This window comes from Scylla paramamosain, unplaced genomic scaffold (genome assembly GCF_035594125.1).
Source record: "Scylla paramamosain isolate STU-SP2022 unplaced genomic scaffold, ASM3559412v1 Contig4, whole genome shotgun sequence".
NCBI classification, from domain to species: domain Eukaryota; kingdom Metazoa; phylum Arthropoda; class Malacostraca; order Decapoda; family Portunidae; genus Scylla; species Scylla paramamosain.
The window spans coordinates 2,181,807-2,194,139 of NW_026973669.1; the positions used below are offsets into that span (position 1 = coordinate 2,181,807).

The 12,333-nt window shown below is 47.8% G+C and overlaps 1 protein-coding gene across 1 annotated transcript; it reads right to left on the reverse strand.

The window, feature by feature from the left end:
• Nucleotides 1–167: 167 nt before the first annotated feature.
• LOC135096491 (gastrula zinc finger protein XlCGF57.1-like) lies at nt 168–8,295 on the reverse strand. Its single transcript, XM_063998002.1, has 3 exons — nt 8,101–8,295; nt 7,633–7,754; nt 168–3,973 (listed from the first exon to the last, which is right to left on the reverse strand). The coding sequence occupies exon 3, from the start codon at nt 3,895–3,897 to the stop codon at nt 2,725–2,727; it is 1,173 nt and encodes a 390-aa protein (XP_063854072.1). The 5' UTR covers nt 3,898–3,973; nt 7,633–7,754; nt 8,101–8,295; the 3' UTR covers nt 168–2,724.
• Between the last annotated feature and the right edge of the window lie 4,038 nt (nt 8,296–12,333).

Below are 12,333 nucleotides of genomic sequence, written 5' to 3' on the forward strand. Positions count from 1 at the left end.
CACACACACACATATATATATATATATATATATATATATATATATATATATATATATATATATATATATATATATATATATATATATATATATATATATATATATATATATATATATATATATACAGGAAATGAATTTTTATATAAAGCTATGAAAAATATAAGCAGTACTGAGGGAGCCAGTATATAAAATAAATAAATAAAGAAAAAGAAACATAAGGCGTCTTTTTCAGTTGTTCGCAAGCGCCTCGGAAAGAGTCATTTTCCTACGTATTCCTTTCGCGCAGGTCTCCTGGGAGCTTCGGAACCTAAAGGCGCGTTCTTGGTGGCCCAAAATCGCATTAGTTATCCTATCTACGGCGCATCCAATTGTGCGCATCAATAGGTTTGCTTCCTGAGGCAAACCTAAGCCAAGTTACCCCGGCATAGGTTTGTCCTTTGAGCAAAAGTTATGCTAGAAGAAAGTGAGCAGAGTTTATGGAGAAATAGGCGGAGTTTACACCAACAGGCAAATGACGCGCGTCGTTTCATAAACCTTAGAGAAAAGGTGACCAAGAATGTATAAAGTAAAACTTTAAAATGACACTTATAGGAAACGTACGTATATCCTATGAGAAGCAGGCTGTCCTATTTTTGTTAAAGAAATGAGCTCTGCTGAAATTATTGTGTGACACGAGTGTATGTTGGTGCACTCAGCGAGATCTGAAAACATTTAGACTAAAAATGCGTGTCCGGATGGCATCCCTCATGTCCCGGACTTGAAGTTGATGAAATAATTTTGTCATAATGCAATGCAAAAGGCACCACGACTTGGAGACATGGAAACATATCGGATAAATGCACTTGTCATGTTTAATGTTGTTGTGCACGTCCCTTCCAGCCTTCTGGCGCTGTCAGGTACCACTTAGCACTGCAGCAGCCCAGGGCGGTCAGCGCACAATAGGAATCCACCACTGGTGTCACTGTGGGGTCCTTTTGACTAGTGGGGCAGGCACACACAACACCTGTCTGGACTCAGCAGACTATGAGAGGGGGAAGGGCAAGAAAATACAGTCTCACGGGCACCCCCGTCTTTATTATCCACACAGCAGCACCACAGGCCACGGAGGCACACTGCCACGCTGCAGTAGCAGCAAGGCTTGCACCACCGGCCCTCGCTCGGCAAAGCACGGTGTGGCTGGGCAGCGGGTGCCACCTCACAGTGCGGCGGCACAGAACACCGCACCAAAGAGTCGCAGCTCGCCAACAACGTGGTACGGCTGCCTCCTCCGGCAGTCCACGCCGCAGCAAACCATGCGGGTGTGACACACACGCCTCGGCGTCAGGTGTTCGGTGCTTCAGCCTGGCAGGACGCACAACACTCGCGGCGTGCTCTGGGGCACACAGTCGCGTGGCGGCAGTGGCAGGTGACTAGCGTCGCAGTGTAACACAGGGGGACCAAACTGCACAGGTGTTGCACAGGCGTAAAACGGGCGCTCTCTCTGTCTGGCCGCCACAGCTCCTTGCATGAGGTCGGTCCCTCCGTGGTTGGCCAGCACGATGCTGCTCTCCCAGTCACTCACCTTCCCTGCCACTTCTGGTCCTCCCAGTGTGCCTCAGCTTGCAGCTTCTACATCACTGCCACCACCTGGCTTCACTACCCGGCGGCACAGTGCTACCAACGTCACCCCCGCACCACGGCACTATCAAGTAGACGCGATTATCGTTTCAACAAGAGGAGCGGAGGAAACAACTACAGCAAACGCGGCATCGTCACTCCAGACGCTAGAGACAAAGACAAGTAGAACTGTCGGCATGCGGAGTGGCTCAAGGCAGGCAGGCAGGCAGGCAGGCAGGCAGGCGGTGGTGACTGATGCTGATGATGATGATGGTGACACTAGGCAAGTGCCTTCATTGTGCATGTACTCAACTATTGAGGTCTTTGCCATGTGTCTGCACACCACCCCTGGCTTTTCTGCAAGCTACCTCTTCATCTTTCTGGCCTTTATTTTCTTGTCTTTGTCCTCATCTGTGGTGCCAAGGCTTCGGCCGGGGCTCGGCCCCTGCCGGTCTCCCACCCGGCCGGCCGCTGCCTGCGCTGCGCCTTGCTGTCATTCTGTCTGTTTTCTTGAGGAGGTTCCTTGTGTGGTTTTGGTCTTGCAGGAAGCTTGTTATCTGCCAGATTTCTTCTCTTTGATGGGTGATCCTCTGCTGCAGTTTCTCTCTCCAGGGTGGTTCAGAGCAGATCCTGCTGTTTCTGCTTCCTTCTGTCTTCCTACACTCAGGGTGCGCCGAGTTTGTACAAGCCCCAGTGTGGGTGAGGATGTGTGTGTTAAGATTACCTTTGTGGGTAAATCTTTTCCCACGCTGCAGGCACGGGAACTTTCTCTCCCCGTTTTCTGCACTTTCCTGTTCTGCTGTCTGGTGAGTGCAATGGGCCCCAAGCCTGGTGTTAGCGGTCACACCCTCAGCAGCGCCGGCATTGCATCCGAGGGCTCTGTTCAGCGTGGCGACCGTTCCCTTGACCGCAGCTGTGTGTACCTCGTGGGCACTTGGGCGACCGGGGATTGCCTCCAGGCAGCTCTCAAGGTTTTCTTCATTAGCCCTGTCGCCCACACCACCACTGGTATTATACCGGTGTCCATCGGCGACCATGTTGTTCCCAGGTCACTTTTTAGGTCGTGATATTTTGTAGTTTTGTGCCTTTCAGCTCTACTGAGGCCGGAGTCACCGGGGACTGCAACAGCTATGATTTTGGATGTTTTCTCTTCTTCTTTCCAGTGTGGGTGAGGATGTGTCTCTCAAGAGTACCCTTCTGGGTAAATCTTTTCCCACACTCCAGGCACTGGAACTTTCTCTCCCCAGTGTGGGTGAGGATGTGTCTCTCAAGAGTACCCTTGTGGGTAAATCTTTTCCCACACTCCAGGCACTGGAACTTTCGCTCCCCAGTGTGGGTGAGGATGTGTGTGTCAAGAGTACCCTTCAGGGTAAATCTTTTCCCACACTCCAGGCACTGGAACTTTCGCTCCCCAGTGTGGGTGAGGATGTGACTGTCAAGAATACTCTTCTGGATAAATCTTTTCCCACACTCCAGGCACTGGAACTTTCTCTCCCCAGTGTGGGTGAGGATGTGACTGTCAAGAGTACCCTTCTGGGTAAATCTTTTCCCACACTCCAGGCACTGGAACTTTCTCTCCCCAGTGTGGGTGAGGATGTGTGTGTCAAGAGTACCCTTCTGGGTAAATCTTTTCCCACACTCCAGGCACTGGAACTTTCTCTCCCCAGTGTGGGTGAGGATGTGTGTGTTAAGATGACTTTTGTTGGTAAATCTTTTCCCACACTCCAGGCACTGGAACTTTCTCTCCCCAGTGTGGGTGAGGATGTGTGTGTTAAGATGACTTTTGTTGGTAAATCTTTTCCCACACTCCAGGCACTGGAACTTTCTCTCCCCAGTGTGGGTGAGGATGTGTCTGTCAAGAGTACCCTTCTGGGTAAATCTTTTCCCACACTCCAGGCACTGGAACTTTCTCTCCCCAGTGTGGGTGAGGATGTGTCTGTTAAGATGACTTTTGTGGATAAATCTTTTCCCACACTCCAGGCACTGGAACTGTCTCTCCCCAGTGTGGGTGAGGATGTGTGAGGCAAGATGACTCTTCCAGACAAATGTCTTCCCGCAGAGGTCACACTTGTGGTTCCTGCCACCAGTGTGGGTGGCAGTGTGTTCAGCGGGGCCACTCCTGCCTCTCAGCCTTGTCTTGCTGGCATGGGAGAGGACGTGTCTGGCAATGGCAGCCTTGGTGGAGCACACTTTGCCGCAGTGGTCACAAGTGTAGGTCCTCCCGCCTTGGGTCACCTGCTGCTCCAGGCTGTTACTACTACTGCTGCTGCTGCTGCTGCTGCCTGGCCTCGCACCCTCCATTGCAATGCTGCTCCTGGCCGTGGCTGGTCCTGCAGGAACCCTGGGGCTGCACCAAGGATGCACACTGACCTTGCACCTGTAACAGAGGAGGCCGTCACCACACAGGCAGCGAGGGGCTTCCTGCCTCAGCCTAACACACAGCCTCCACAGACAAGATACACCTGGCACCTGTAACAGAGGAGGCCGTCACCACACAGGCAGCGAGGGGGCTTCCTGCCTCAGCCTCAGCCTAACACACAGCCTCCACAGACTGGTCTGGTCTCAGGTGTCGCCTAACAGTGCCCACTCTGTCACTTGTAGCCTGTGGCAATATTTCTTACTTCATTATTTTTGTCACCAAGTACTGCACCACCTCTGTCACCGCCCCACCAAGAGAGTAGAACAACACGCAGAGATTCACAAAGATTTCCTCTCTCACAAGTTTTAGCAGGAGAAAAAATAAGACAAATGAAACAACCTGCTCTCGTGCCCACGCTCTTGAATCTTCCGAGTTTTCCACCATCAGGCTACAACTACAGAGTCATTCTCATACTAAATTTATCTGTGCTGTATACCTCTCTCCTAACTCCTCTGACTATAAGAAATTCTTTGACTACTTAACTTCCAAAGTGGAGCACATTCTGACCCTCTTCCCTTTTGCAGAGATCTCCATTCTTGGAGACTTCAATGTTCACCACCAGCTTTGGCTTTCCTCTCCCTTCACTGACCATCCTGGTGAACTAGCCTACAACTTTGCTATCCTCCACGACCTAGAGCAATTGGTGCAACACCCTACTCGTATTCCTGACCGTCTTGGAGATACACCCAACATTCTTGACCTTTTCCTGACCTCTAATCCTTCTGCTTATGCTGTCACCCTTTCTTCTCTGTTGGGCTCCTCCGATCACAATCTCATATCTTTATCTTGTCCTATCACTCCAATCCCTCCTCAGGATCCCCCTAAGCGAAGGTGCCTCTGCTAGTTGGGGGGACCTGAGGAGGTATTTTGCTGATTTTCCTTGGAATGACTACTGCTTCCGTGTCAGAGACCCGTCTTTGTGTGCTGAGCGCATAACAGAGGTGATAGTGTCTGGCATGGAGGCGTACATTCCTCATTCTTTTTCTCGTCCTAAACCTTCTAAACCTTGGTTTAACACAGCTTGTTCTCGTGCTATACATGATAGAGAGGTGGCCCACAAAAGGTACTTAAGCCTTCCTTCACCAGAATCTCATGCACTTTATATTTCTGCCCGGAACCATGCCAAGTCTGTTCTCCAACTAGCCAAAAACTCCTTCATTAACAGAAAATGTCAAAACCTTTCAAGATCTAACTCCCCTCGTGACTTCTGGCATCTAGCCAAAAATATCTCCAATAACTTTGCTTCTTCTTCTTTCCCTCCTCTACTTCAACCAGATGGCACCACTGCTATCACATCTATTTCTAAAGCTGAACTCTTTGCTCAAACCTTTGCTAAAAACTCTACCTTGGACGATTCTGGGCTTGTTCCTCCCTCTCCTCCACCCTCTGACTACTTCATGCCACGTATTAAAATTCTTCGTAATGATGTTTTCCATGCCCTCGCTGGCCTAAACCCTCAGAAGGCTTATGGACCTGATGGGGTCCCTCCTATTGTTCTCCGAAACTGTGCCTCCGTGCTTGCACCTTGCCTAGTCAAACTCTTTCAGCTCTGTCTGTCAACATCTACCTTTCCTTCTTGCTGGAAGTTTGCCTACATTCAACCTGTTCCTAAAAAGGGTGACCGCTCTAATCCCTCAAACTACCGTCCTATTGCTTTAATTTCCTGCTTATCTAAAGTTTTTGAATCTATCCTCAACAGGAAGATTCTTAAACATCTATCACTTCACAACCTTCTATCTGATCGCCAGTATGGGTTCCGTCAAGGCCGCTCTACTGGTGATCTTCTGGCTTTCCTTACTGAGTCTTGGTCATCCTCTTTTAGAGATTTTGGTGAAACTTTTGCTGTTGCCTTGGACATATCAAAAGCCTTTGATAGAGTCTGGCACAAAGCTTTGATTTCCAAACTACCCTCCTACGGTTTCTATCCTTCTCCCTGTAACTTCATCTCAAGTTTCCTTTCTGACCGTTCTATTGCTGCTGTGGTAGACGGTCACTGTTCTTCTCCTAAATCTATTAACAGTGGTGTTCCTCAGGGTTCTGTCCTGTCACCCACTCTCTTCTTATTATTCATTAATGATCTTCTAAACCAAACTTCTTGTCCTATCCACTCCTACGCTGATGATACCACCCTGCACTTTTCCACGTCTTTTCATAGATGTCCAACCCTTCAGGAGGTAAACATTTCACGCAGGGAAGCCACAGAACGCCTGACTTCTGATCTTTCTAAAATTTCTGATTGGGGCAGAGCAAACTTGGTATTGTTCAATGCCTCAAAAACTCAATTCCTCCATCTATCAACTGGACACAACCTTCCAGACAAGTATCCCCTCTTCTTCAATGACACTCAACTGTCCCCCTCTTCTACACTGAACATCCTCGGTCTGTCCTTTACTTATAATCTGAACTGGAAACTTCACATCTCATCTCTAGCTAAAACAGCTTCTATGAAGTTAGGTGTTCTGAGACGTCTCCACCAGTTTCTCTCACCCCCCCAGCTGCTAACTCGGATCACCTGAAGATCCGCCACCCCACAGGGATCACCTGAAGATCCGCCACTCCAGATTGTCTCACCTGAAGATCCGCCACCCCAGACTCTCTCACTTGGTTAGGTTAGGTTAGGTTAGCTAACCTAACCTAACCTAACCTAACAACGTGAACGCATTAAAAAACTGAGTGGATATAAAAAATGCAGAAAAAAGTTTACTTCATTAAAAGTATGGGATCACCTGAAGATCCGCCATCCCAGACTGTCTCACCTGAAGATCTGCCACCCCGAATGCGGCTGGGGTGGCGGATCTTCAGGTGATCCGCTAACTCTGTACAAGGGCCTTATCCGTCCATGTATGGAGTATGCTTCACATGTCTGGGGGGGTTCCACTCATACTGCTCTTCTAGACAGGGTGGAATCAAAAGCTTTTCGTCTCATCAACTCCTCTCCTCTAACTGACTGTCTTCAGCCCCTCTCTCACCGCCGCAATGTTGCATATCTAGCTGTCTTCTACCGCTATTTTCATGCCAACTGCTCTTCTGATCTTGCTAACTGCATGCCTCCCATCCTTCCGCGGCCTCGCTGCACAAGACTTTCTTCTTTCTCTCACCCCTATTCTGTCCACCTCTCTAATGCAAGAGTTAACCAGTATTCTCAATCATTAATCCCTTTCTCTGGTAAACTCTGGAACTCCTTGCCTGCTTCTGTATTTCCACCTTCCTGTGACTTGAATTCCTTCAAGAGGGAGGTTTCAAGACACTTATCCACCAATTTTTGACCACTGCTTTGACCCTTTTAAGGGACTGGCATTTCAGTGGACATTTTTTTTATTAGATTTTTGTTGCCCTTGGCCAGTATCCTTCCTACATAATAAAAAATAAATAAATAAATAAATAAATAAATAAATAAATAAATAAATAAAAAAACTGCCTTGTTGCAAAGAGTAAGACAATCACCTTTGTTGGTGGTAACTTGTGACAGACAAACTGTTGCCAACCATGGTGCAGTGTTCTGAATCGCCGGGCACTGACCTGAGGGGCTCTGGGGCAGAGAGGATGGGAGGACTTGCCAGCCACTGACCTGAGGGGCTCTGGGGCAGAGAGGATGGGAGGACTTGCCAGCCACTGACCTGAGGGGCTCTGGGGCAGAGAGGATGGGAGGACTTGCCAGCCACTGATCTGAGAGGCTCTGGGGCACAATGGACAGGAGGACTTGCCAGTCTGGCCTTGCTCTTTCACCGCGTCTGTTCTCCTGCAAAATAAACAAATAAAACAATAATAAACAAATTAATAAAATAACAAAAATAAAACAAGAAAGCAGAAAACACTAACTGACAGTGTGTGTCTTGTCCTAACCTAACCTAACCTCACTCAGTATGGGCCGAGAAATCCCCAGAAAGGACAACGCCCAAACACTCGCGACAAAATGGTCAGACCACAGGCAGGCAGCACCAGCAGACAGCCAGGCGGCGCCGCCACGTCTTGGGAATAAAAGAAATCAACAAACAAACAAACAAACAAACCACAACAACAGTGACGGTGACCATCACCTTAGTCACTCACCTCCCGACATTTACTTGTTCCCCGCCCACCATTACCTGCACGCCCTCAGGTGAGCCCAGGGAGGCGCCGCCACTCCGCACGTGACCACAGGTGACCCAGGCCAGCTCAGACACAGGCGCAAGCTGCCGCACACTCAGCGTGACCTGACCACTGACCACCACGCTGACGTCTTGTCTGTTCCCTCCACCAGACACAGAGTGGACAGGTGACCACAGGTGACCCAGGCCAGCTCAGACACAGGCGCAAGCTGCCGCACACTCAGCGTGACCTGACCACTGACCACCACGCTGACGTCTTGTCTGTTCCCTCCACCAGACACAGAGTGGACAGGTGACCACAGGTGACCCAGGCCAGCTCAGACACAGGCGCAAGCTGCCGCACACTCAGCGTGACCTGACCACTGACCACCACGCAGCACGCGGACGCTCCAACAGACACAGACAACAAAACACACAAGTAACTTGGCGCCAGATCTTGATCTTGATCTTGATGGTACAGGTGGCACAGGATCACTCCTGAGCCAGGCCTTTGGATCGGCAACTCCTGTAGAAGGAGAAAAAAAAAAAAAAAAAAAAGAGAAACGAACAGCATCCTCTATCCTAATTGTTCATACACCTGGCACGCCACATTCTCTCCAGAAACTCTTTCACCGCCTCAATCATCCTTTCATTCGCCTCTCTACACAGTCCCAGCAACAACACCATCCATTCCTTACCTATCTTCTCCACTCTTTCATTCCTATCATGCCCTAACTCAGTCAGTATCACTTGCATTATCTCATTCCTGTCTCTGGCATACTTCACACACTCCAGCACCACATGTTCCACCGTCTCATCCTCTCCCATGTCACACATCTGGCACACTTTGCTGCGGGACTCAGACCACCTGTAACTCCTTGCATTCACATCCATACACTGTGCCCTCGCTCGGAAGAGAAGATCACCGCCCAGGCTTCCATCATACCACCTTTCATACCTCGGGGCCTCTTTCTCCTTGTACCATTCCAAGGTCTTCTTTCTTTCCATCTCATTCTTCCATTCATTCAATCCCACACATTTCACTTCTTTGTCTATCTCATTCTTCCATTTTCTCACATCCCATTCGGCTCCCACTCTGCCTCCTCTTGTTACCACCCATTCACGCTCATTTTGATTCCTCCCAGCCATTCTTATCGCCCACACAACTTGCAATCCATTCCTATCGGTCATTCTCATGCATCTCTTCCTCCATTTGCTTCCACTTTCATTCCACAGGTACACCTTCCTTGCTATTCTTGCATCATCCATTCTCTCAAGCCTAATCTTGTACCTAAGTGTGGCTTTTGTGAGTCTTTCCCTAAAGGTGCTCCATCCCATGTCACCTCACCAAACACGGATCTTGATCTTGATTTTGATGGTACCAGTGGCTCGGGATCACTCCTAAGCCAGGTATTTGGATCGGCAACTCCTGTAAAAAAAAAAAAAAAAAAAAAAACAATAAAGATAAAAGAAAGAAAAAAAAAAAAACGAACAGCATCCTCCTCAGTTAGAGGAGAGGAACTGATGAGACGAAAAGCTTTTGATATCACCCTGTGTAAAGGAGCGGTATGAGTGGAAACCCCCAGACATGTAAAGCATTTTTTTTTTTTTATGTAGGAGGAACACTGGCCAAAGGCAACAAAAATCAAATAAAAAAAAAAGCCCATTGAGATGCCAGTCCCATAAAAGGCTACAAAGTGGTAGTAAAAAAATGAAGGATAAATGTCTTGAAGCCTCCCTCTTGAAGGAATTCAAGTCATAGGAAGGTAGAAATACAGAAGCAGGCAGGGAGTTCCAGAGTTTATCAGAGAAAGGGATGAATGATTGAGAATACTGGTTAACTCTTGCGTTAGAGAGCTGGACAGAATAGTGGTGAGAGAAAGAAGAAAGTGTTGTGCAGCGAGGCCGCGGGAGGAGGGGAGGCATGCAGTTAGCAAGATCAGAAGAGCAGTTAGCATGAAAATAGCAGTAGAAGACAGCTAGATATGCAACATTGCGGCGGTGAGAGAGAGGCTGAAGACAGTCAGTTAGAGGAGAGGAGTTGATGAGACAGAAAGCTTTTGATTCCACTCTGTCTAGAAGAGCAGTATGAGTGGAAACCCCCCCAGACATGTGAAGCATACTCCATACATGGACGGATAAGGCCCTTGTACAGAGTTAGCAGCTGGGGGGGTGAGAAAAACTGGCGGAGACGTCTCAGAACACCTAACTTCATACAAGCTGTTTTAGCTAGAGATGAAATGTGAAGTTTCCAGTTTTGATTATAAGTAAAGGACAGACCAAGGATGTTCAGTGTAGAAGAGGGGGACAGTTGAGTGTCATTGAAGAAGAGGGGATAGTTGTCTGGAAGGTTGTGTCGAGTTGATAGATGGAGGAATTGAGTTTTTGAGGCATTGAACAATACCAAGTTTGCTCTGCCCCAAGCAGAAATTTTAGAAAGATCAGAAGTCAGGTGTTCTGTGGCTTCCCTGCGTGAACTGTTTACTTTCTGAAGGGTTGGACGTCTATGAAAAGACGTGGAAAAGTGCAGGGTGGTATCATCAGCGTAGGAGTGGATAGGACAAGAAGTGTGGTTTAGAAGATCATTAATGAATAATAAGAAGAGAGTGGGTGACAGGACAGAACCCTGAGGAACACCACTGTTAATAGATTTAGGAGAAGAACAGTGACCGTCTACCACAGCAGCAATAGAACGGTCAGAAAGGAAACTTGAGATGAAGTTACAGAGAGAAGGATAGAAACCGTAGGAGGGTAGTTTGGAAATCAAAGCTTTGTGCCAGACTCTATCAAAGGCTTTTGATATGTCCAAGGCAACAGCAAAAGTTTCACCAAAATCTCTAAAAGAGGATGACCAAGACTCAGTAAGGAAAGCCAGAAGATCACCAGTAGAGCGGCCTTGACGGAACCCATACTGGCGATCAGATAGAAGGTTGTGAAGTGATAGATGTTTAACAATCTTCCTGTTGAGGATAGATTCAAAAACTTTAGATAGGCAGGAAATTAAAGCAATAGGACGGTAGTTTGAGGGATTAGAACGGTCACCCATTTTAGGAACAGGTTGAATGTAGGCAAACTTCCAGCAAGAAGGAAAGGTAGATGTTGACAGACAGAGCTGAAAGAGTTTGACTAGGCAAGGTGCAAGCACGGAGGCACAGTTTCGGAGAACAATAGGAGGAACCCCATCAGGTCCATAAGCCTTCCGAGGGTTTAGGCCAGAAAGGGCATGGAAGAATTTTAATAGATAGCATGACTCCTCTCCTCCTCTCTCCTCTCCTCTAACTGACTGTCTTCAGCCTCTCTCTCACCGCCGCAATGTTGCATCTCTAGCTGTCTTCTACCGCTATTTTCATGCTAACTGCTTTTCTGATCTTGCTAACTGCATGCCTCCCCTCCTTCCGCGGCCTCACTGCACAAGACTTTCTTCTTTCTCTCACCCCTATTCTGTCCACCTCTCTAACGCAAGAGTTAACCAATATTCTCAATCATTCATCCCTTTCTCTGGTAAACTCTGGAACTCCCTGCCTGCTTCTGTATTTCCACCTTCCTATGACTTGAATTCCTTCAAGAGGGAGGTTTCAAGACACTTATCCACCAATTTTTGACCACTGCTTTGACCCTTTTATGGGACTGGCATTTCAGTGGGCATTTTTTTTTATTAGATTTTCGTTGCCCTTGGCCAGTGTCCTTCCTACATAAAAAAAAAAAAAAAATGAAGTAGTCAGAGGGTGGAGGAGAGGGAGGAACAAGCCCTGAATCGTCCAAGGTAGAGTTTTTAGCAAAGGTTTGAGTGAAGAGTTCAGCTTTAGAGATAGATGTGATAGCAGTGGTGCCATCTGGTTGAAATAAAGGAGGGAAAGAAGAAGAAGCAAAGTTATTGGAGATGTTTTTGGCGAGATGCCAGAAGTCACGAGGGGAGTTAGATCTTGAAAGATTTTGACACTTTCTGTTAATGAAGGAGTTTTTGGCTAGTTGGAGAACAGACTTGGCATGGTTCCGGGCAGAAATATAAAGTGCATGAGATTCTGGTGAAGGAAGGCTTAAGTACCTTTTGTGGGCCATCTCTCTATCATGTACGAGTATAGCACGAGAACAAGCTGTGTTAAACCAAGGTTTAGAAGGTTTAGGACGAGAAAAAGAGTGAGGAATGTACGCCTCCATGCCAGACACTATCACCTCTGTTATGCGCTCAGCACACAAAGACGGGTCTCTGACACGGAAGCAGTAGTCATTCCAAGGAAAATCAGCAAAATA

What these genes read in the sequence shown, in the direction of transcription:
- LOC135096491 (XM_063998002.1), bottom strand. Translation starts at nt 3,897, where the DNA reads ATGGAGGGTGCGAGGCCAGGCAGCAGCAGCAGCAGCAGCAGTAGTAGT.